The sequence below is a fragment of the Camelus dromedarius genome, chromosome 8 (genome assembly GCF_036321535.1).
Source record: "Camelus dromedarius isolate mCamDro1 chromosome 8, mCamDro1.pat, whole genome shotgun sequence".
Taxonomy (NCBI): domain Eukaryota; kingdom Metazoa; phylum Chordata; class Mammalia; order Artiodactyla; family Camelidae; genus Camelus; species Camelus dromedarius.
The window spans coordinates 55979805-56002440 of record NC_087443.1 but is presented as its reverse complement, the minus strand read 5'-3'; the positions used below and the strand labels follow the sequence as shown (position 1 = coordinate 56002440).

Below are 22636 nucleotides of genomic sequence, written 5' to 3'. Positions count from 1 at the left end.
GACTTAGGTGAAGATATTTAGCCTTTTTAAGCTTCTGTTTCCTCCCTTTGTAAGGGAGAGATAAAGAGTAATATCTATATCACAGGGTAGTTGGTAAGGATTAAGTAAGATAATGCATACTGCTTGGCATCAGAAATGTTTGTGTATGTGTATGTATATACGTATGGTAGCTGCTGTATGAAAGGACCCATGAGGATAAATCCATGTTACCTTTAAGTTTTTGAAAAGACCAAGGTAACTATTTCTGGGGTTAAGAATGTTCATATTAGTTAGCCTTATTTCCCCCTGTTGCCCCACCTAAGGACTGCACAAAGTTCTCGAGAGCTCTCCATAGCCCGCGTTAGACGCTCCCACTTCTGGTGCCTTGCTGGTTCTCAGGGCTACAGCACTACTAGGGGACAGGTTAAAAACTGCTGCTGTTGAAGCCAGAGTCAAGGCTCAGAGTCACAGTGATGACAGGACCTACTCATCTGACCCAGTCATGGCCTGTGATTGTATGTGTCTCTGTGTGTGTATGTTTTAATTTTGTAGAGAAGGAGCACTCAGTTCTGAAAAAAGTGCTGTTGGAGGATGAGGTCTTGGCCGCCATGGTGTCTGTCATTGGCACTGCCACCACCCACTTGAGCCCTGAGTGAGTATAATCATGGATGTGACTTGATCATAGGGAGGATAGAATTCTTGGGAAGCAGCAGCAGGTAACTACCTTCTGAACTGTCCTGCTACCTAGATTTAAACATGGAGGCAGTTACTTGTTTTGTAAGTCTTGCTGGCAAAGTAAGAGGAAGGGGCTTTTTAGCACCATGGACTGTGGGTTGGGGGAGCCATGAACTAATGGTTCTTAGCTGCTGATGTACGTATGAGTCACTTGTGGAGCACTTTTTATATATACACTGATTCTCACTAGACTAAGCTCTAGAATAGGGATTTGATCTGTCTGGTTCACTACTGTAGCACCAGGGCCTAGAATGGGAATGGTTCCTGGCATGTATGTGCTGAGTCAGTAGCTGTTGAAGGTGTGAGTGGTCATGTTCTGGCCCACCGACTCAGTGACTGCTGGGAACCCCAGGGCTACTGTGGAACCCCAGCTCCTTGGTGACACCTAGTGTTCTCCCCCCAGCTTAGCTGCCCAGAGTGTCGCCCACATTGTGCCCCTCTTCTTGGATGGCAACATCTCCTTCCTGCCTGAAAACAGCTTCCCTGGCAGATTCCAGCCATTCCAGGTGAGGATCTGCTGGATCAGATCGTGGAGAATCTTGGGACTTTTGTCTTTCAAATTTTTAGGGCTAACCCGGGACGGGTATCAGGGCAGACAATCCTCTTGCTGGTGGAACTAGCTTGATAGGGCTCTCCTTCCTTTATAGGATGGCTCCTCAGGGCAGAGGCGGCTGGTTGCACTGCTTATGGCCTTTGTCTGCTCTCTGCCTCGAACTGTAAGTGACGGAAACATTTGGGGAGTTGTCCTAGTTTAAGCCTGACAAGGGGAGGTGGTTCCTGGCTGACTTCTAGGCTGAAATTTGTCACAGGCCAAGCTGATTTTCTACTTTTCCGACTGGAGAATTTACTTCTTATCCCCCCGGCCCCTGCTGCCACTCTCTCCTGGGTATCTCTGGGAGTTCAAGTGTTCTCTGGGTCCATGACATGGCCAGGTTTTCTGTAGGTTGAAATCCCTCAGCTGAACCAACTCATGCGAGAACTTTTAGAGCTGAGCTGCTGCCACAGCTGCCCCTTCTCCTCCACCGCTGCTGCCAAGTGCTTTGCAGGCCTCCTCAACAAGCACCCTGCAGGTACTGGGATGAGGCTATGGGGCGGGAGCCTCCCTGAATCGACTACTGACGAAATCTTAAAGTTTGGTCCTCATTCGCTTTTTAAAAGGAGCTTGCTAATAATATAATTGGGCTTTCCCAGGGACAGCCCTTTGGGTAAGAGTCAAGACCAGAGTTGGGCAAAGCATTATAGGACATAAGATAAGGGGTTACAAGCAGAGTGCTCTATCTGGTTCAGTCATCCTGTTCCCTACAGGGAGCTATTAGGGGTAATTCTTTATTAGAAGTTGACTCTTTTCGAATGCCAGCCACCCTACACTATGAGAATACCAGGCTCTCACGCTGGTGTCCTAGAGCTGAGTGGGCATGTGCATTGAAATGATTTACACCCTTTGTTCTTAAAGGAGACATATGTAGCCTTTGCATCAGCATTTCCTCCCTCCTTTTTAGGGCAACAGCTGGATGAATTCCTACAGCTGGCTGTGGACAAAGTGGAGGCTGGGCTGAGCTCTGGGCCCTGTCGTAGCCAGGCCTTTACACTGCTTCTCTGGGTAAGGAGTCGGAATGGATTTCTGTGAGAGAGCAGTTATGTCTACTTAAATAAAATTTCTCCATTTAACCCTGAACCATAAGCATGCTTCTCAGGGTTCTAGGGTTTGGTGCCATGCCCTGACTGTTCTCCTTCTCTCTGATTACAGGTCACAAAGGCCCTAGTGCTCAGATACCATCCACTCAGTTCTTGCCTTACAGACCGGGTAAGTCCCTTCTGGAGACTGCAGAACCTAGGACCTAAACAGGAACTTCCCTGTCACTCTTCCTCCCAGAAATGGCTTCTGTCCTCTTCTTGGGTATTTAAAATCCCTCCTCCTGACATACCTCAAAGGCTCTCTTTTCTCCAGCTCATGGGCCTCCTGAGTGATCCAGAACTAGGCCCAGCAGCAGCCGATGGCTTCTCCCTGCTCATGTCTGACTGCACTGACGTGCTGACTCGTGCTGGCCACGCCGAAGTGCGGATCATGTTCCGCCAGCGGTTCTTCACGGATAACGTGCCTGCTTTGGTCCGGGGCTTCCATGCTGCTCCCCAAGGTGAGGAGAGTCTAAAGGAAAGGCTGTAAATATATAGACCTCTCCTTTGCTCAGGCCAGTCTCTAAAATAACCTTGGACTGGGGCTTCTTTAGAGCCATAGTGTGGTCTGTCTGAAATGCTGAACGTCCAGATTCTTGCCCTACTCTTTTCCTTTGATGGGCATATCTTATTCTGAGCTTGAGGGAATTTTTTTTTTTTTAAACTTCTTTGTAGGCTGATGTTCCAACTTCACCAGAAATTGGAGTTGAATTCTCAAGCTGTATGTCTGAACTCAGTTTTTCCCCTAAGCTGTACCATTTTTTACAGATGTGAAGCCAAATTACCTGAAGGGTCTGTCTCATGTACTCAACAGGCTGCCAAAGCCTGTGCTCTTGCCAGAACTGCCCACGGTAAGCCCTGCAGTCAGAGCCTCTAAGCAGGGACCCAGCCATTGTCCCCCAGCTGGGGCTAGAAAGGGGGAGAAGCAGGCTCATCACAGATGCGGTCATCCCGCCTTTCCTATGCCCCTTAGCTGCTCTCCTTGCTGCTGGAAGCCTTGTCCTGCCCCGACTCTGTGGTACAGCTCTCCACCCTCAGCTGCCTTCAGCCTCTTCTGCTGGAAGCACCCCAGGTCATGAGTCTTCACGTTGACACCCTCGTCACCAAGTTCCTGAACCTCAGCTCCAGCCCTTCCATGGTGTGTTGAGCCTCAACAACTCTTTGGCACGTACGTCTCCCCTTCATGGGTCTCCCGTCACCGATGATTACGGTTGTGTTGCAGGCTGTCCGGATCGCTGCACTGCAGTGTATGCATGCTCTGACCCGCCTGCCCACCCCTGTGGTGAGTACCTCAGATGTCCCTCTCTGGCCTGGAAGCATCTTAGAAAAGCCAGAGGTACCTTTTTGCCTTAGTCAAGCAGGACTAGCCACCCTGCGGTGTGACTGAGGTATGAACTGCAGGGTACAGATAGGCAAGGACTTGCCTGCCTGCCTTGTAATAGAACGGCCAGCCTCCTGCGTACCCTCCTCAGGAATCACTGAAGAAGAATAGGAAGAGCGTTGTAGAGTCAAAGCAGCAGCTTTTTCGGTTATCTTGGTTGGACGAGGCTCAGATTAGCTCCTCTAACTCCACAGCTGCTGCCGTATAAACCGCAGGTGATCCGGGCCTTAGCCAGACCTCTGGATGACAAGAAGAGACTGGTGCGTAAGGAAGCAGTATCAGCCAGGGGAGAATGGTGAGTTTGAGGTCACAGGGAGAGATGGGATTGAAACAAGGCTCACCACTAATGCTGTCAACACTGTTTTTGCCCGCAGGTTTCTGCTGGGGAGCCCAGGCAGCTGAACGAGGGTTCATCCTGGCCTAGACTGTTCTAACAGACATCTAACCTGAAATTACTAACTATTGAGCCATCTTGCCCAAGGCAGGGAGGCCACTGGCCTCTGACTGCCTTTCCCACAGACACAGAACAAATGCTGGGCCTCTGTCGCATGGCTGTACAAGAAACATAGGAACCCTGATTTCTAAAGGATTTGTGAAGTAACTGAGTGTGAGACCGTTTGTGTTTGAAGAATGATCTTGGTCTTGGAGCTCTTCCATTTATATGTCAGAGAAAGGGGGATATGCTGCTGGGAGTGAATGCAGATGAGTGTGGCCCTGAGGACCAGGGATGGTGGGTGTGTGTGTACCTACTGGAGAATAAAGATTTCTTTTGCTAATGGGGCTGTCAGTTATCTGCCTCTCCCCACTTACGCCTCAGCAGTGTCACTGCATAAGCTAGAGGAACAGTAATGATAGGAATCAGCCAGGAATTCTTCAGGGCATCCAACCCTCCAAGTGGAGCCCAGCTGGCATGACCAGGGCACCTACTCGCCAGGCCCTGACCCTGAATTTCCTTTTCCCTGACCCACAGGAAAGGCAAAGAATGAAAAGTTGCATATCTTTAAAAATCAAATACCTTTATTTTTGCTCCCTTCAGCAGCACATGAGAAGTGGCAGTGACCTCAGCAGTAGGCCTGGTATCTTTGCCCTGTTGAGAAGCCAGGATCTTAGCTCTACCATTCAGGTGTTTTCTCAGACGGCAAATGGAAGAGGTGGTGGCCAACCCTGGTGCTGTAACCTGGAGGAGGTCGGGGTCAGCACCCGGCAAGGTTGCTAGCTGCCTAATCTCCAGTCTGGGGCTGGAACTTCTGTTTGCCTGAGTAAAGGGACATCAGTCCTAGGATTTTTCCACATCGTGCCTTGCTTCTGCAATGGCCAGGATACTGGTCCTTGAGTTGTCCCTGCATAGTACCCTGCGGCAGGCCCACTGGCTCTTTTTGCTCGAGGGTTTCCAGAAGCTATCCTTGGAAGCCCTTGAGGCAACGCAGGAAGCAGGGTGATGCTCGAGTTATGGCTGACACTATCCAGCTCAAACTGCCATCACAGAGGCTGAGTGAGCAGTCACCCAGGGAGGGGGTTCCCAGCTCATTCCATTCCCATGGGGCAGGTGACTGGAAGGTAACAGCACCCGAGTAAGCCAGTGCCTATGAGAGAAGACAGAGATACTTCTGAGACCCAAGAGTTCCTGGTCTTCCTTCCTGATCTTCATTTCCTCAGCAAGGATACATCAGGGTAGTCTGAAGCTACCTTGGCATTCATCACAAAAGTAACTTTGTCCAATAAGTGTGCCTGCTGATGCCTTGAAGACCTTTAGAGGTTTTGAGCTAAACTTTGAAGGGGCCACTGCAAGCACAATGACAGGCAGGAATCTAACGAGGGTGAGAAAGGGAGAAGGGCCACCTACTTATTCCTGCCTCATTTATTGCAATTTGAAAAATGGTTTACCTTTGTCTCTTGGGCTGAGGGAGCTAGCCTCATTTATAGTCTTAGGATCTCTATCACAAATAGATTAACTTCAATCTCACAAATTATTGACTTGAAGGCCAGACACTGCCATACAAATGAGAGGTGACTGGTAGCCAACATACCCTAACTAAAGGTCCCTTCAGAACAGCTTTCTCAGGACACTCTCATAGTCATCTTTAATTCTCATCTGCTACTTAAACCAGTTTTGGCCTTAAGCCCCTTTGACTCAAATGAGCAATGATCTCTATTCCTAGAGCCTAGATGTGTGCTGTCCAATATAGTAGCCACTAGCCACACGTGCCTATTTAAATTACTGAAAAGAAAATAAAATTAAAAATTAAATTCATTGATACATGAGCCACGATTCCAGTGCTCAAAAGCCACATGTCACCAGTGAGTGGCTAGTGTCTTAGCATAAGTACAGAACATCCTCCTCATCACAGTTCACTGGACAGTGCTGGTCTAGATGTTTTACTTTACCTTCCTGTGTCCACACCCAGGAATACCTTCCAGTTGTCCAAGCAGCCGTAGTTGTAATGGTTCCTAAAAACCTAGAGCCAAGAAAAACGTGTTTCTACAAACCCTTTTACTTAAACCAGTTTTGAGCCTAAACTAACAAGATAAGGTCTGGCCTTGATGCCTGCCTGAGTTGGCCCTGACCATGGCCTCTGTTTACAGGACGGCAAGTTCAGTTACCCACCCGCCCCTCCACCCCAAGCCCAGCCCTACTCACTCTGCCCTTGGCCTGCAGCCGACGTCGCTCCTTCTTGTTGATATGCCTTTCAATACTAGTCTCACCTCGACTGATGAGAACAGCATGCCATACAGTTAGGGCACCCAGGGCAAGTGCCACGGAACTGAGGAAAGAGGGGCAAAGACTGTTGGGTAGCATAGAGGGGGTTAGAGGCCGTAGTAGGTCTGAAATTGAGCTGAGCAATAGTGATTAGCTAGGGACCTCTGCCTAAGTCTTCCTTATCTCCCAGCCTATGCATCCAAGATGAACTTTTACTTCATTGCATCTATAAACAGCATCCATGAAAAAGCATCAACAGGGGCTAAGAATAAACTATGTGGAAAGGAAGACAGGGAAACAGTAATAAAAACATTACTTATTTCCTAAAATACCCACGCTTGGGAGACAGGAGAGGGTAATAATAGCACCAGGGGTTAGGATGAGATGGCACAACACTCAGATTCCAGCTCTACGTTCCTAGCTGTGTATCATGGAACAAATCACCTCACTGCTCACATCTGCAATTTTCCTCAGCTATGAAAGGCACCTACCCTTTTAAGTGGGAGTTTAATTTGCCTTAGCACATAACAGACACTCAATGCCAATATCCTTAGTGTTCCCTGCCTCAAAATGCCGAGGAAAATTAAGCACTACTCTTTGCAACCTAAATCAGACTAAGAACAGCAGCAGTTCACCAGGGATGGGTTCCTGCCTGTGTGTGGGCACCTAAAAAGGTTTTTCTGAAGCTGCCCCTCAAACTATCAAAAATGGGAGTTCGGTACCTGCACAGGAACCAGAGGTAGACAAGACTCTTGTGAGTCACTCTTTCTCGGAAGGAGAAGGTGGGTGGTGGGGTCTGGTGGTAAGTCTAGAAAAAGAAACAAAGTCTGGCTCATTTGCTCCGCTGGTCTCCAGCAGAGCCCAGCACTTTCAGGCAGGGAAGTGATCCAAGCCCAGGATGAGAAAACGGGGGGTTAAGCCACAGAGGAGTCAGGGCAGCAGCCAGAGGGGTGGACCAAGCCTGGCGGCATCATCATGTGGACAAACACTGGGCAGAGCAGGTCTGGACAGGATGGTAAAGCACAGGAGGGGCCAACCCTGAGCCTTTAGCTCTGACAACACAAATGGGGCTCCAGGGGAAGCCACTCCACATCCCAGCTAGAATTCTTCACTGTGTGGCTGCAATCCCCGAGAGAGGGGACCAGACCCACATCCAGAATGGAACGACTGGAGAGAGAGAACTGTGAGCTCCACTAAGGACCAAAAGGGCAGTAGAGGTAAAATCACAAGCCCAAGATCTGCTCAGAATAAGGAACTCTAAAAGGCCCGGGGAGAAGGGACAATCCTGATGCAGATACAGACAGACCAGGAGCAAAGGATGATTAGACTGGCCCAGCCTGACCCTTGTCCCCTGGAACCCCATTACACAAACTAACATAGACTCCTTGCTGCTCAGGCCATCACCAAGGCAGAGCCCTTGCTCAGCCCAAAGAAGGTGATAATGGGATAGAGAGCCAAAAACTGCCACAAACCAGGGACTCCCAGCTTGCTCGCAGGTCATTTAGTTGGCCCACGGCAGACAGCCCCCCAGAACACCCCGATCCAGTCTCTACAACTCAGCCGCAGGTGGGCCCCTCAGTTGCCTCAGCAGCTCTGTAACCCCTGGCCTGAGCAGCAGGAGGCAATGGGGTGGGGACGGCCCACCTGGTTGGCAACCTCCTGTAGTTTGTTCTTGTCGAGCTGTTTCATTTTCTAAGAGGATGGAAAACAGTGCTGGTTATACTCTTAGGCCTCTGGGATGGGGGGTGCTACCAGCCCCACTTCTTTGGGACAGATTCCATACCCCAAAGCTCTCTGCTGAGCTGCCCTGCTTCTAACTATGGGCTCACCTCGATGGCAGCGTAAGCATCCCGGAAAAGGTCCCAACTTCCATAGCTGCAGTAGACACAGCCCAGAGTCATGAAAAAGCAGAAAGAGAAGAAGTACCGATGGTTATAGTGGCCCACACAGTTGTTTAGCCAGGCTGGCAGGGGAAGGATTAAGGACAAGACCAAACACACAACTTCAGGGGGTGTCTTAGGCTCCTCTGGTTCATCCTTGGTTCATAATGACATCATCCAAGCTGAGGGCTTCTGGGCACCAAAAGCTATTTTCCAAAGGCAGGAAAATATGGGACTTCCCTGAGGTTGAGGTGATAGTGTTAAAGCTTTTCAGAGCCCTCACAAATCCCACTAGGAAATCATAAAACTGAAATCCTTCAGGAAAATGAATCTGCCAACACCTCAGCCTAGCTGGGGTTACCCAGACATCCATGTGGGACAGCAGAAGGGGACCAATGGTTGTAACTGGACACCCACTGGACAACCACTGAACCAAACATCTCTTTCCATCCAATAGATGTTAGCATGACAGTCCACAAAAGAGAGAACTGTTCAAATAGATGCCTAACTCCAAGATCCATCCCAGAGAGTCTGCAAGCCTCCTCCTTTTCCCAGAAGATGGTCAGCCCCACAACCGCTCTTCCACTAACTTCTCATGAGCCCAGTGCTCTCTGTAGGGTGATGCTAGAAGCCTTGGGTTTGCAGCCCGTAAACCTCAGTGCTCTGGAGCTAAAGAAGGAGGCCTCAGGCAGAAAAGACAATAAAAGGATACGGCAGTGATGATCCATCTTCAGCACACACCTGTGAGGGAGGGACACAGGCTCTGTTACGGTGGCCAAGGTTCTTGAGATGTCAGTGCCAATCCTTCCCTACAAGGACCAGCATCCTGCTGAGGTGGAAAGGGCACAGACTTTGAGGACAGCCAGGCCTTGCTTCAAACCTAGCTTCACTGGCTACGTGACACTGGACAAAGTAACTTAAGGTCTCCCGCCCACCCTGGCCCATCTCTCTGAACCTCACTGTCCACAAGTGGTGATAATGACTAACCTGCAGGACCATCCTGAGGTCAGGTGTCACTGCACAGAGGGCACACTGGCTGGCACATGACAGGTGCCTCATAAATGTCTTGTCCAGCCCCAGGTCTAGGTTCTGCCCTAGGGCTACAGCAAAAGGGCCGCAGCTGGGCTTCCCAGAGACCCACCTATTGCAGATGCTGCAGTGGTGTGTTCGGGCTGGCTTGGGGTTAATGCACTTCTTACAGATGGAGACTGTCGTGATATCAGTCCTGCCCTGCGCAGAGGGAGAAAAGCACCATGACAGCTGTGGCAGCACTAGTTTTGTACCCCAAAATACCAAGGCACTCTCCCTCCCAACCCCCGGGACCAGCTCCCACATGCCCCTGTGGGGGGACCCACCTGGGGTGGGTATCCAGGTGGAGTGGTGATAGCCTGGTAGTAATGGAAGACGATGAGGATCAGATTCCAGTGACTGTAGAAGAAATGCCAGCAGAGTCGTGGCACTGAGTATGTTTGGAGGATGAGGGGCAAGACACACAGGTAGGCGATGGCCACAATGGAGCTGGTCAGCACGATCACCAGCACCACGAACACCTGCCAACACCAGTGAGGTCAGGTAGACGCATGAGAGAGCTCATCGACACCCAGAGTAGACTCAGGAATTTCCCTGGGGTAGGAGGCAGGTGTGGATCCAAACCCAGTGTAGGTTCTTCAGACAGATGTCCCTCTGCTACCCTAAAACATCCCCTTTCCTGCCCCTGGGCATCACTCACCACCCCACACCAGCGGATCACGTTGTCCACCAGCCAGTAGATAGGCTCAAAGGCAGCGTCGACAGCGGTGTCACTGCCCCCAAAGGAGTTGTAGAGCAGGGAGCGCAGGCAGACCTTGCCATAGCGCCAGCGCTGTACCAGGCCCCGGAGCAGAGGTGGGCAGCGGCGCCTGTAGCCCAGGAGCAGAAGGAGGCGCAGGCAGAGGCGGGCAGGACCCAGCAGCAGGCTCCGCTGGCCCCGCATGGCTCCTAGGAGAGGACACCACCGTGAAGGGCCAGCCTGGGTCCTGTTCCTCCCTCCCCCACCAGTGGGGAGACCCCGAGCATCAGCTTAGAGGTAAGACTGAAAACTGAGCCTCAGCTGAGCCAATCACCAGCTGCAGGAAGTAGGGAGGCAGCTCCAAGCCAAAGCAGGGTCTCTGGAATTGCTGTGTAGACAGATCATTGGGTGGAACTCAATCAACATGCACAAAGCCATCAATGTGCCTCTGTGGGCCTGGCCACTGTAGCAGAGGTTTCCCGGGGTCTCTTGTCTGCCCTGGCCCATCGGCCTACTTCCTAACAACTGTCTTCACCAGGAACGGCCAGTAGAGAGTGAGTTCATCGCATGTGGACCCTGCACCTAGATCTTCCCTGGTGCTATATGAGTCTTAGTCAAAGATATTAATCCTCCCTACTCCTTCCGGACTGTTGTTACAGGCCACCAGACCCAACCTGGCAGCATGAGAGTCCTTGTCTCCTATCACGACAGCTCAGCTACCCCTTGCATGACATAAGATGCTTTGTCTCCAACTTCAGTCTCAGCCCCACTCCAAGGTTACTGAAGCCAAGACAACTTCTGGTGTTCAGAGCAGAACACCACCACAGGCAGGATACAAGCAGTGGGAGGGGGCTGGTGGCTCCTGAAGACCTCAGGGCCTGCCCTCTCAGTGATGAGTCTTCCTGCACTGTTCTAGCTGGACACTCAAGAGCTTTTTCTGCAGCTGCTGTCCTTGGCCCCACGCTTCACAATCAGCTTTCCCAGCTCTTCAGCTCTTTGCACGGCTCCTCTGCAAATGCCTTCATCTCCTCTAGATGGTTTTTACCTCATCCAACAGCCATGGGAGATCAGCTGCCCAGGCAATGCCCAGAACAGAAGACAGATTCCCACGATGATAGTCTCATCAATTCTCCAGATAAAAGGCCTTACCACCAAAGAAATGGTCTGGTTTTCCCCTATGGCTACCCTGTCCTCAGCAAATCCACTGACTTATTTAACAGGCAGCTCAAACCCAGCAGAAACTGGAGGAGGCTGCTCCACTATAGGGATGGTTTCATTTCAGTAACTGGAGCAAGGTATTCTCCCTGCACCCTAGATCATCATCACAAGATGTCTTTCAAAGAAAACTTAATTACCTCCTTCCACAAGCCCTGTAACGACCTAAGGCAAAAAAGAAATCCAGTAGACAAGGACAGCAAAGAGCAGACAGACACTTCAGTAGGGACCTGCTCTCTGCATCAGGATAAAGAAACTGGCCATTCCCATCACCTCTGAGGGGCTAAGAGAATTAAGGGGCAATGTAGAAAAGAGAAAAAGGAAAAGTTCAAACTTCCTACCTCCTTTGAGTTGGACTCCTATTGTGTGGAATCATGATTTGGCTTGAAGCATGAATTTTCAAATCGTTTACAGCCACAATCAAATCTAAGAGTGGGACAAAAAATTTTACCCCATAGCAAATCCAGGTGACTTAGATCATCCACACCATTGTTCATGCCCTTACTATGGCTAATGGATAGTTTCCTATTTGCTAAAATACTTTTTACAGCAGTAGCTTGCAAATAAGATGCATTCCTCATCTGTAATAAACATGAATTACATGCTATCTCTCCTGTCCACAAAAGAAATCTTCCTTCTCAAATTCTCCATTTTCAGATTGTTCTCAACCACTTCCAGAATTGCTGAGCTCTACAGGAAATGCCTGCCTCAGCGACTAGACTTACCAACTCTCACCTGCCCCATAACTTGACTACTTAGGGCTCAATTCTGCCCTTAAATAGTTCTGTGACCTTGGGCAAACCACCAAACCCTGCTGGGACTCAATTTCCTTTTGTTTCCATTCAGTGAGAGGTTAGCACTAAATACTAAGGTCCTTTCAGCTCTACCCCTTTATGATTCTATATATACACTTGGTAACATATAAATGAAATGTTTATAAAGTGCTTAGCACAATACCTGGATCATGGAAGTATTCAATAAATACTTGTTGAATGAGTGACCTGGAGGGATGCCAAAATGGAAAGGCTGGTCAGATGTCTCTTTCTCCTACAACTAACAGCAAACACACTCCTGCCAATGTGATAACACTTAATAAGCGTCTGCTGCTACATTCTTCATGATCAATAAAGAGAGAAATGAAAACCATTTTCAGAATCACAGCACTTAAGTGCTAGAAGTTACTTTAGAAAACTAGTCCAACCAGAAATCAACCCAAACATGTAAACTGAAAGCTTGTAGATGCAGAGCTACAGATCAGATCTGTGTAAATTCTGAAGCCCAGCCCACCTACCCTATTTTAGCTAGTGGAGTTTGTGGGGTATGCAGATACCACAACTGAACAAATGAAGTTTTCATCTCAGGAAACTGAGGTAAAGCAGAACTCAAAATATGGTGTGTGGTGAGGGCAAGGGGTGCTGATCAAAGTGAACAGGGTGGGAAACAGAGTAACGCACAGCTTCACTGTTACCCCCAGCACAAGCCCTGAGCATTCTTGATCCCTCAGTAGGAGCCATACGCCATAGCAACATCTGCCACCAGATCAGAAGGGATCTGGCCACAGCATTCCCCTCTTCCCAAGGCTCTAGTCACCATCTCCTTCCCAAGGGGAAACCAGATATGGGGGATAAGAGGGGGGCGGGGGGAGTGGAGGGGAGTACAAACACAGATTCCAAAGCCACCAGGCGGCAGAGGAAACTGAGATGAAAGTCGACAAATCTCATTTGGACAAAGATGCTGCTCTCAGGATGTTTGCTGTCTCAAGCAGCAGACGTCAATCATCAGTAAGAGCAGCATTTTATTCATGTGCAGACTTCCCTTCCGCACTAACAGGCTCCGCTTGACAGGATCCGACCGCAAGATGTGAAACTGCAATTATAAAAACCGGGAAAAGGTTTTATTTCTCCATGAGGTTGGCGTGTTCAAAATATGATGGACTGGAAATAAAATAACTTGGCTACCGGTTTGGTCTCTACCCTGAACTACCTTAAAGATACTGCACAAGTCAAATCCTATCTCTGGGGCTGAGTTTCCAAATCTGTGAAATGGGTGTGTTGCATTGGTTGCCCTCTTTCCAGTTCCGCGCCTTAAGAGTGCGCTCCGCCCGGTTCTGAGGGCATGGCTGTGCAGAGCAGGAACTCGGGTTTACGACATGGCCCCGGAACAGGGCCGGACCCTAGAAAAAGGGATAGGATTGGGCAGCGAAGGCCGCGGCTTCGCTCTTACCTGCCACCGGCCGACTCCTCAATCAGCTAAATCGAACCCCACAGCCTCCGCCGCCGCTCACTGCCACCCCTGCCCGGCCCGGCTCAATCCAACCAACCATGGCCCGCCGCCCACAGCTCCAGCCGGCCGACCGGGACCTGCCGCCAGCCCACCCTGGTCCACGGGCGCAAGCGCAAGCGCAGGGGTTCCGGAGCCCCGTTCCCGGACTCGTCCCGGGGCAACCTGGGAAATGGAGTTTCTCTCCCAAGGGGGAGGTCCCAGAGATCACGTGATATATCACACCAATTGTCGTGTTTCTTACTGCGGAACTGCACCTGGATGTTGGCCAATGAGAAGTCGGCTTCGTTTTCCTCCGGGTTTGGGACAGAGGCAGTCATGGCGCCGCCCGTGAGGTACTGCATCCCCGGTAAGCTAGTTGTGCCCAGAGCAACTCCTGGGCGGGGGCAGAGGCAGGAAGGCTGGACGGCCAACAGCTTATGCGGACCCGTGGTTGATGCAACGTTTTTCCGCAGGCGAACGTCTATGTAACTTGGAGGAGGGCAGCCCAGGCAGCGGCACCTACACCCGGCACGGCTACATCTTTTCGTCGCTTGCTGGCTGCATGACGAAGAGCAGCGAGAACGGCGCGGTAAGGGGTCGGCTTCCCCTCTCCTCCGTCTCTGCCTTTCTCTTAGGCTCTTTGATTTCACGGTCCTCAGGCAGGGGCCCTGCGGGCACGTCTTTAGTGCCTTGTTCAGTAGAAGGATTTGGTCTTTAAGTTTCTAACAGCTCTGGTCTTCGATGCTGGACACTTAGCCATCACAGCCCAGTTGTGTTGGTCTGGCTTGGCTATGTTGCTGGGGAAGCAAGCTGGAGGAAGTGTGGAGGCGAGCTCAGCCCTGCAGTGAGCTGAATCCTGTACGAATGTCGACGACCTCTCCGGCTTCATCTCCCTCCGCCACCCCTGCCTCACTCTGCTATCTAGTCATACTGGCTTCTTTCAGTGTCTCCGGTGCGCCACAGCGACTTTGTACACACGCCATTTCTTTCTTAGCCTATTTAATTCCTGCCTACCCTTCAGGCAGCCTCATTAGTATCACTTTCTCAGAAAAAAAGACACTACTAGTCGAAAAAGGGAGTTTTTGTTGTTTTTTTTGTTGTTGTTGTTGAACTCTCACAAAGAGCTTTATTCCTCCCTTTCTAAGCACTTAACTCAGCGTAGAATTTAACACTGTTATACATTCCCCATTAGAGTCTTCCCTTACTAAACTCCATAAAAGCAGGCCTCACCGCCGTAAAGCTCCCCGCCTAGCACAAGCTAAACGCTCAGTAGATGTTTGTTGAATGCCCTAGTGGTGATATTCTCCCTAGTTCCAGAGGCTGATCCACGACTAGCTCAGGATCAGATAAGCAGTTTTTGAAGGAGCAGCTTAAAGACAAGGAGCGTAGCAGAAAGAGGATTCAGAGTTAGAACACTTCAGTATTGACTAAACCTTGATTCTGCTTTAGGTGAGAAACTTAAACTCTCTGGTTTCAGGTTCTTTCTCATCTGTAAAATAAGAGACTTTTTAATCTATTTTGGGAATTTCCTTCGGATTTGAAAGTTTGTTCATTTCATAGGTAGACACTTAGCTATCTGTTGAGCATTTTCATGTGCCAGGCACAGTGCTGACCTTTTGGGATATGGTAATGAGCCAAATTCACAAGGTCTCTGCTATCAAGGGGCCAAACACATACTGTAAGCAAGTAAAAGCTCAAATGAATGTATGCTTACAAATGTGACGACTACTTTGAAAGAATATTACAGGGTTCCATTAGAACATGGAATAGGCAAATCCACCCTAGTCAAAAGTGACATTTAAGCTGAATCTAAAGCATAGAAAGAGTTGGGTGAGTAAGCAGATAGAATGAATTGAGCAGAGTACCTGAGATAGGAAGAAATTTAGTGAGTTGGTGACACTGAAAAAAGGCTAGGAGACCTGAAGCATAGTGAACAAGGGAGAGATTAATAAAAATGAGGCTCAGAAATATCATTCCTACACCAATAGCCAATTCTGTGCTCAAAGAGGAAATTCTACAAGTATTCCCTTAAAGTAGAAGTGAACAAGTATGGCCACTACTATAGAATATTTTATTTGGAAATTCTAGCCTGTCCAGTAAAGTGACAAAAAGAAAGGTACAACTTTGGAGGAAGAAGAGTCAAATTATCCATGATTACAGACAATATGGTTGTATACTGAGAAATTCTAAGAAAATCACAAAAAAATTTAGAACTCATCTGAAATGGTTAGGTTATGCCTTCTAGCAGCATTCTTCCTGTGGCCCCTTGGCCCTCCTGTGTCCTAAAATTTCTAAGGCTTTCTGCTCTGGGCTACAAATGAATATGTAGTCCATCTGCCTTTGTGACCTCAACTGTGGACCAACACATTCCTGTATTTACTCTAAAGCCACAGATACCTTTACCCGAGGCTTAGCCAGGATACTCATGTTTTATTGCTCTCTCTCTAGCTTCCTGTCATATCTGTGATGAGAGAAACAGAGTCCCAGTTACTGCCAGATGTGGGATCTATTGTAACCTGTAAGGTAAGTTGATTGTAACCTCCCTGCTTAGGATACCTACCAATGGTGAAATCATGACCATTGCAGAACTGTGCTGTCCAATATGGTAACCAGTAGCCACATATGGCCATTTAAATTTAAATAAAATTACACAAAATTTAAAATTTATTTCCTCAGTTCCGCTAGCTACATATCACATGCTCACTAGCTTATATAGGTAATTGGTGGCTGCCATACTGGTTAACATGGAATATTTATCATCACAGAAAGTTTTACTGGACTGTATTGATCTAGAGATTTCTAGGATAATTAACAATGTGGTCAAGTTCAGGCTTGCATAGTTCTTTCACAGAGCTAGTTCCTCAGCATGTAGTTTTACTTTTGTTTGGGAAACGAACACCAAAGGGTGATAAGGAGGCTTATTTTTGAACATCTGAAGCAAAACCTTTTTCTGCAGAGAAAAAAATTTTATAAAGTCTTTGAGAAGTACAAATTAATACTGTACTGATCAGTAACTATAATACATCAGTACTCTCTGCCCATCTCCACACTCTGCCAGTTAAACTAACTTAGTTTCTCTCTATAAATCGCTCTAAAAGAAAATCTACTTATGCTTGTTTATTATTTTGTTATTTTGAAAATAACTGGAGAGGCGGTGATCTAAATATTATGCAGCAGCTGAAATGGAGTCTTAAATTCCATTCACGCTACATGGCTCTTAGTAAGATCTGTTAAAGGTCTAGCTAGATTTGCTGTACTTCCTTGTGTTTTAATGTTAGACTTGAATTTTTTTCAAAATCTGTACCATATCATTTATTTTTCTAATGGAGGCAGTGGGGATTGAACCCAGGACCTCGTGCATGTTAAGCGTGGGCTCTACCACTTAGCTATTTTCCTCCCCCACCATATTATTTTACTCAATTCCCACAGTAACTCTATTAGGTGGCCAGAGTGACTCTTATTCCACTTTATGTATATCAGTTGTGCAGGGATAAGTAGGAGTTAACCTGTGTTAAATTCTGTACTTAGTAGGGTAGCTTGGACTAAAATCATGGTAGTTCCTAGTTTATTCCTGCCTCCTTGAGCTGACAACCACTAATATTCTAATGTTGCTCTTTTCTCTATTCCACAGGTCTCTAGCATTAATTCACGCTTTGCCAAAGTACACATCCTATATGTGGGGTCCACACCACTTAAGAACTCTTTTCGAGGAACTATCCGGTATGAAGGATTTTTGTCTTTATATTTGCCTCAGCACCTGGAATGAGACTAGGATAGAATAGGAGACTGGAATTTTTAGAACAATTACAATCCCTATTCCTGCCTATTTCTCTCCTCTGTATGGTTTGATTCTCCCAGGTAGTATCCAAAGAAAATGTTGTAATATGTTAGTTAGGACAAAAGGAAATATTAATGAGATAGGGCTTTAAATAAAACAAAAAGAATTGATCTAAGCTGGAGATTAGCACTGTGGGGATGATTCCTATCAAACAAAGTAGAAGGCACATTAGGAAGTATCTTTCTTTCTTGAATTTAATATAGATTAAACCCAAGAATTGTAAAACAATGAAAAGGTTGGTGGGTGAAATGGTATATTCTTTTTCCTATGGATTCTTTGAGAGGGGACAGACAATTCTTGTGAGCTAGATAATTTAACATCTGAGGCTCTTTCCACCCTCAGGATTCTGTGTGGTTCTGTGGTGCTTCTGTTCAAGCTCTCCTAAGGCAGCCAAGTTCCTTACCCTTTCCTACCAAATTTGATCTACTCTTCTCTAGTGGGAGGTATTGATATTGCTGCTCTGTGTGATCCAAGAATGGGCAAAGTGGGTTTTTTTCCTTCTGATGAGGACTGGGGATACTTCTCTGCTCTACTTCTCTGGGTGGCAGCTGGGTGCCAGTTACAACTGGTTCTCTCTGTTCTTTTGGCTCTTTGCCTGAGAGGAGCCTGCGGGATAATTCTTTCTCACAGATAATTAATTTTCTGTTAATTCTCTTTTTTTACAGCAAGGAAGATGTCCGAGCTACTGAAAAAGACAAGGTTGTTGGTTGATTCTTTTTTCTCATGGCTTTAGGAATTGCAGTCCTTTTAAATTATTCCAGTGAATTTCAAAGATATGTGGGTATGTGGAGTCCAAGGAATTTTAAGGTGTTTCCTACTAGAAAGTATGGAATTCACCTCACTGTCCCTTTGCTTTTCATATGACTTTTGTTCAGTTTGTTGACCAGAGCCAGGGTTAGTTGATGCTTTGCCTTCGAAGCCAGGTATTTATTCCTTGCTGTTCCTTTAGGCTTATTTTAGACCCTTTTGGAGCAACTGTAGTACCTTTTGTCCAAGTCAGATTCCTGATTAGGTTACTGAGTTCAAAATCCTTCATTTATATCATGATGCTACAGAAGCAGTAAAAGTTGTTGATTGACTTGAATAACACTGACTTCTAATCCTCTGGGAAGTAGAAGTAGACTGGCTCTACCAAAGGGGTTAATAGTTTCATGTAGACCTGATCTGGAGCTTTCACTTAACACTCCTTTCTTTACAGGTTGAAATTTATAAGAGTTTTCGCCCAGGAGACATCGTCTTGGCCAAAGTAGTATCCTTTATTCCCTGCAGACTTACAGTCCTTTGTAAAAAAGAAGAAATACAAGTAGAGAAACCACTCAGGTGGCTGTGGGAGGGAAGACTTAAAACCCGTTGTTGTCCTTTATCGATATTATGTCACTAGATCTCCCTAGGTGATGCACAGTCCAATTACCTGCTGACCACTGCTGAAAATGAGCTAGGAGTGGTGGTGGCCCACAGTGAATCAGGTGAGTTTGTCCATCCTTCTACGTGCTTATCTTTCCCTGGGAGCTAGGGCTTAGGGTTGGTCCATTGTCTTCCCTCATTTCTCTGTTTTTTTGTTTGTTTTTAATTATCTAGGAAGCATTGTGAGTATAGATACTTATTACTGAGGTTAAAATGATACTCCTTGTATAATCTAAGGAAAGGAGGTACTCACTCCGCAAGTCAGTGGAATACACGGTTTTTTCCTGTGTGAGAGAAGGTTCACTAGGCAGCATATTGATAATTCAGTTCATTCCCAGCTGAAAAGAGAAGAATCTCAAGCAATTATTTGAAGTCTAAGCTCCAACACCAGCTTTTCCCTTCCAGGTGTCCAGATGGTTCCTATCAGCTGGTGTGAGATGCAGTGCCCTAAGACCCACACTAAAGAATTCCGGAAAGTGGCCCGAGTACAGCCCGAATTCTTGCAGACCTAAGAAGCCATACTTTACCCCATGGAGGGTACATGTGTGAAAGTGACATCAGGATGCTGTTGTCTGTCTTCAGGCTCCTGGGGTCAGCCAGCAGCCACCTCTAGAAAAACCTGCCAGCATACTCTGTAGATGGAACATTTTTCTTGTGAACATTTCAATGGATTTCATTCTCTTGAGTGATAAATTTCTCTTTTGGAGGCACCAGCAAACAAACTGTATGATGTTGGAAATAGCCTGTCCTTTCTGACAGTCTTATAAATATGTATTTTTTGCTGTGACAAAGAAAACATTTTTACGAAAAGGATTTTATGGTTTCTGTCGTCTTGAGTAGGGAAAGGAATCTAAACAGTGTCATAACATTTAGAACAGGGTCTTGCCTGTCATTAACTGACGTGTGTCACATGCTTTCTTGCTCTATACAATGCCTAATTGACAATCTTTTTTGTATTTTTTATGTTCTGCTTTTGCTTATTGAGTACTTACCTAGGTCAAGCACTTTATATATATTCCCTCATTTAGACAGATTATATTTTAGTGAAAATTATGGGATACATGTGATTCAGGTAGCATGTGACTAATTCTGGTAAACAAAGTATTTTTGTTTTTAATTTATTTTAATAATTACCAAATAGTTTTAAAAAGCCATCAGGGTTGCAGAAGGGTTGGCCCAATATGGTAGATACTCCAGGAAATGTTTGTTAAGCGTGAATTGAAAAGAGGGACAGAGCGCTGTTATGTAAAGTGACCAGGAAAGGGTTTGTGACATGAGGTAAAAGGAACTAAAGAACTAAAATAAATGAAGCGAAGATACTCAAAGCAGAGAGAGAAGCTTGAGCAAAGTGCAGAATCAGGAATGAACACATAAGTTTGAGGATAAGGAAAGAATGAGGGTTTGGCATGGAGAGGCTGCAGAGAGAATGAAAGGAAAGATGAATGATGAGACATCACTTCTTGAGATGTTATCATGGAACCTGTATCTTCTATGTGTAGTGAGAATGGTGGAGGTAAGCTGTTTGTATCCTCCAGTTGCCAGCCTTGAGCCAGGTTATAGGTTGTTTTGTTTTTTGAATTGAAAATATTATTGGCATAATTGTAAGTCCACATGCAGTTTTAAGAAATAATACAGAGGGGGAGGGTATAAGCTTAGTGGTAGAGTACATGCCTAGCATGGACAGAGGCCTGGATTCAATCTCCAGTACCTCTATTAAAATCAACAAACAGACCTAATTACCTCCCCCCATTAAAAAGAAAAACATAAAAAACAAAGCAAACAAAAAGAAGTTATACAGAGAGATCCTCTGTGCACTTTTCCCAGTTTCTCACAATAGTGACATTTTGCAAAATTATAACATGCAAAATTATTATAATATAATAATCAGAATGTTGACACTCATACTTCAGCATCATTTCTTTAGGTCTGTTTCCTCATCTGGAATAGTACGATCTCATAGGATTATTGTGAGAAGGAAATACATACAAGTGTTCAGTACATGCCAATGCTATTGTTATATGTTATTATTATATATCTGATTGCCTTCACCAGGATTTATGATAGATACTTCGATGTAGTTGGTATAATCAGTCTCCTATTGTTAGATATTTTAAAACTTTATAGATTTTTCTTTTACAAACAGTGCTGCAGAAAACACCCCTGTACCATGTATCTTTGTGTGTGCCTATAATTCTTTTGCAAGGGATCCCTAGCAGTGGAGGGCTGAGTCAAAGAATATGCACATTTAAAATTTTGGATAGATTCTCCCTTATTGCCTTGCAGGAAGATGCTACCAATTTCCTCTCAACAGCAATGTTAACCATTTTACTTATATTATCTCTGAACTTCACAGTGACCCTGGAAAGTGACAGTTATTTCCACATTTTACAGAAAAGTAAACTAAAGCTTAGAAAAATTAACCTGCCCTAAGGCACACAGACATCAGGAGGCAAAGCAGTATTCAAATCCAGGTCTGTTTTACTCTAAAGCCCAGGTTCTTTCTTTTGTACTGTGGTGCCTCCTTTTTCCAAATATTGAATAGAACCCTGGGCATGCAATGAGAGGCTCTCCAAATTGACACTGGTTCATTAATTTTCAGTGCTTGTTGGACATCATTCATTCATTCAGTAAATGTATTTGAGCAAATGCTCTGCCTACCACTGTTCTAAGAACTAGGGAGTAAAGCAGTGAACATTGATAGAATCCTTTCCTTTAAGGAGCTTACATTCTAATGGGGAAAAGACAGACAATAAAAGTAAACGAATAAGGAAATTTATAATTTCAAACAGTAATAAAGGATCATATAGAAGAGCAGTTGAAACAACTGGGTAGTAACCTCTAAACTGCTGCAAACCAGGTTAGACTTTCTCACCCTTAACCATCTAATACTGTATTACAAAGTAGCTACGTACCTGTCTTAGGACAGCATTCTGTCTTATCTTTGAGTGTCCGGTACCTGGCACTGTGACTAACATATAGCAAATGCTCAATAAAAAATTTTTGAGTGTACACATAGCTGACTGAACAGCTTTATGCCCAAACAGGGATATTTAGTGATGGTGATATTTGCCAATCTGAAATTGGTTCTAGAGACAGGAAATGTGGTTCTCAGCCTGGGTTAGGTGAACCTCAAAATTGCCTTTAATAAGCATCACTGGGATGGCAGGGGGAGTGCAGGGGAGGAAGGAGCACAGGTGCCCTAACTCTGCTCACAAATCTCATGGGGCAAACCTCTGGGTGTTTAGGGTTTGTTCAGTTCCACAGGTGATTCTGAAGTGCTACTCTAAGAAGCACTGTCTTGGAGGGATAGTAGTTGTTGGTTTCCTAGTGATAAAGATAAGAGGCTGGATCTCTGTTATTTTCCTGCCCATAAGGCAGTTCTGGCCAGGACTCTTATGTTGCAAGGAATGGAGACTGCTGTAAACTCAAGTGGTATCCGGACATAGGATAACATTAATCCAAGCTGATCCGCTCTGACTTGGGTGAAGAGCACTTGATCAAACAAAATTACCAACTTTTGGTCTAAGATTCAGTACAGGCTAAGTAAACTAACATCCCATGAAGCTATTTGGAGACATATTACTAAAGGTCTTCCTAGGGTATAGATGAAATAAAGAACTAAACTTAAAACAATATGCTTAAAAGTAATTAAATTTTAGAGTAAGGACTTTGGTTTAGTTGAAGTAACATTCGTCTGGGTTCCAGTACTTAGTGGTATACCTTCTGACAAGTTTCTGTATCTTTTTTGGTTTGTTTCCTCTTCTGTAAACTGGGGGTACCAGCCCTTTCAGAAGTTGCCAAG

The 22636-nt window shown here is 46.2% G+C and overlaps 3 protein-coding genes across 10 annotated transcripts in view; 2 read left to right on the top strand and 1 right to left on the bottom strand.

Annotated features, from left to right (window-relative positions):
• Positions 1–4545, top strand: part of MMS19 (MMS19 homolog, cytosolic iron-sulfur assembly component) — a 28986-nt gene extending 24441 nt beyond the window's left edge. For all 4 annotated transcript variants that reach the window (XM_031461520.2, XM_010974390.3, XM_031461521.2 and 1 more), the window contains 12 exons: positions 532–631; positions 1118–1220; positions 1362–1430; positions 1658–1784; positions 2214–2314; positions 2462–2518; positions 2663–2849; positions 3157–3239; positions 3362–3526; positions 3611–3670; positions 3964–4064; positions 4144–4545. In XM_031461520.2, coding sequence (XP_031317380.1) covers positions 532–631; positions 1118–1220; positions 1362–1430; positions 1658–1784; positions 2214–2314; positions 2462–2518; positions 2663–2849; positions 3157–3239; positions 3362–3526; positions 3611–3670; positions 3964–4064; positions 4144–4171 — 1181 coding nt within the window. In that variant the 3' untranslated portion in view covers positions 4172–4545. The remainder of the gene's footprint in view (positions 1–531; positions 632–1117; positions 1221–1361; positions 1431–1657; positions 1785–2213; positions 2315–2461; positions 2519–2662; positions 2850–3156; positions 3240–3361; positions 3527–3610; positions 3671–3963; positions 4065–4143) is intronic.
• A 223-nt stretch (positions 4546–4768) lies between these two features.
• Positions 4769–13756, bottom strand: ZDHHC16 (zinc finger DHHC-type palmitoyltransferase 16). 5 transcript variants are annotated; one of them, XM_031461523.2, is made up of 13 exons: positions 13554–13756; positions 12288–12331; positions 11672–11756; positions 10077–10324; positions 9703–9897; positions 9489–9577; positions 9060–9088; positions 8297–8430; positions 8112–8159; positions 7190–7275; positions 6408–6552; positions 6155–6225; positions 4769–5352 (listed from the first exon to the last, which is right to left on the bottom strand). In XM_031461523.2, exons 4-13 carry the CDS (start codon positions 10317–10319, stop codon positions 5238–5240), a joined length of 1155 nt encoding a protein of 384 aa, XP_031317383.1. In that variant the 5' UTR covers positions 10320–10324; positions 11672–11756; positions 12288–12331; positions 13554–13756; the 3' UTR covers positions 4769–5237. The 5 variants fall into 5 exon arrangements, with proteins under 5 accessions (XP_031317383.1, XP_010972689.1, XP_010972691.1 ...); XM_010974387.3 differs by lacking the exons at positions 11672–11756; positions 12288–12331; XM_010974389.3 differs by lacking the exons at positions 11672–11756; positions 12288–12331 and having other exon boundaries at positions 6408–6531.
• A 146-nt stretch (positions 13757–13902) lies between these two features.
• Positions 13903–21847, top strand: EXOSC1 (exosome component 1). Its single transcript, XM_010974384.3, has 8 exons — positions 13903–13959; positions 14066–14181; positions 16041–16115; positions 17224–17312; positions 18096–18129; positions 18629–18679; positions 18812–18896; positions 19240–21847. Exons 1-8 carry the CDS (start codon positions 13929–13931, stop codon positions 19344–19346), a joined length of 588 nt encoding a protein of 195 aa, XP_010972686.1. The 5' UTR covers positions 13903–13928; the 3' UTR covers positions 19347–21847.
• Positions 21848–22636: the final 789 nt, after the last annotated feature.